General features: G+C 49.5%; 1 protein-coding gene across 2 annotated transcripts in view; it reads left to right on the forward strand.

Moving 5' to 3' along the window:
* Positions 1–1281, forward strand: part of NIP7 (nucleolar pre-rRNA processing protein NIP7) — a 60809-nt gene that overhangs the window by 642 nt on the left and 58886 nt on the right. For both annotated transcript variants that reach the window (XM_081031035.1, XM_081031036.1), the window contains exons 2-4: positions 100–186; positions 282–420; positions 933–1073. In XM_081031035.1, the coding sequence (XP_080887161.1) occupies positions 100–186; positions 282–420; positions 933–1073 (367 nt within the window). The remainder of the gene's footprint in view (positions 1–99; positions 187–281; positions 421–932; positions 1074–1281) is intronic.

The raw sequence follows: 1281 nt of genomic DNA on the forward strand, positions 1-1281 counted from the left end.
GGGAGTGTGTGTATGGCGGGCAGGGGCGTGGGTGGAGTGGGACGCCGGGCCGGTCCGAGTCGGTCCGGACGCAGCCTCCAGTTCTCCCTTTGCCTGCAGCATCGGGGAGAATCTTCAGCTGCTGGTCGACAGGCCCGACGGCACCTACTGTTTCAGGCTGCACAACGACCGGGTGTACTACGTGAGGTGAGGCGGGGTCGGGTGGGCAGCATGGACCCGGGTGGGGACTGGGGTCCCACCAGCGTCCTTAGTTGACACCTTCTTTTTCCTTACCCCTTTAGTGAAAAAATACTGAAATTGGCTGCCAACATCTCCGGTGACAAGCTGGTGTCGCTGGGGACCTGCTTCGGAAAATTCACTAAGACCCACAAATTCCGGTTGCACATCACAGCTCTGGATTACCTCGCACCCTATGCTAAGGTTTGTGGGGTGGTTTCCAGTCGGCCACCGGGGAATGGAGGAAGTCGGGGATGAGGCCCGCCTCGGGACGCAGATAATTGGGCAGCTTCTCTGCCGCGGATAGTGCGTGAGATCATTGCCAGCACGTGGAGATCTTGTGTGTCGTGCTCCTTGCATAGGGTTAGGGCTCTGGGACAGGAGCGCCGTGTGGCTGCATAGCCTTAATTATCTCCAGCAAAGTAGCAAAGGCTGTAAAAACCCAAATGAAGACTGAAAAACAAGTAGGTGGCTGTGACGAAGAGCATAGTGGGGTCCAGAAAAAGAGCTGTTAAACTGTCCAGGGGGGGAGTTGCTTGTAGAGTTGAGGAAAGAACCTCCTGGCAGTTCTATTTAGGGGGTGAACAATTGGAGGGAATCATGCATCTTTTTAAAAAATTTTTCGAGAACTTAAGCACAGATCCAGCGGCCAGCTTATTTGCAGGGGCATAACTATTAGCGTTTTTATGTTTCTTGAATTTAATTCTTTTTTATAGTACAAAGTGTGGGTAAAGCCTGGAGCAGAGCAGTCCTTCTTGTATGGCAATCATGTGTTGAAATCTGGACTGGGTCGAATCACTGAAAATACTTCTCAGTACCAGGGAGTGGTGGTGTACTCCATGGCAGACATCCCTTTGGTGAGTACTGATGGCAGCTGTTAGAAAAATTAAGTATCTTTTTATTCAAGAAGGATGTGTTTTCAATCTGTGTACTTGAGAGACTAAATTCTCAGCATCTTTTGAATTTCTCAAAGAACTGTATTTTTTCTCGTCTGTTATTTCTAGCCCTCAATGTGTGCTTATTGAATGACTTGAGTGAATCAGTATCTCTTCTTTTGAATCCCAG

This window comes from Rhinolophus hipposideros (assembly GCF_964194185.1).
Source record: "Rhinolophus hipposideros genome assembly, chromosome: 21".
Classification (NCBI taxonomy): Eukaryota; Metazoa; Chordata; class Mammalia; order Chiroptera; family Rhinolophidae; genus Rhinolophus; species Rhinolophus hipposideros.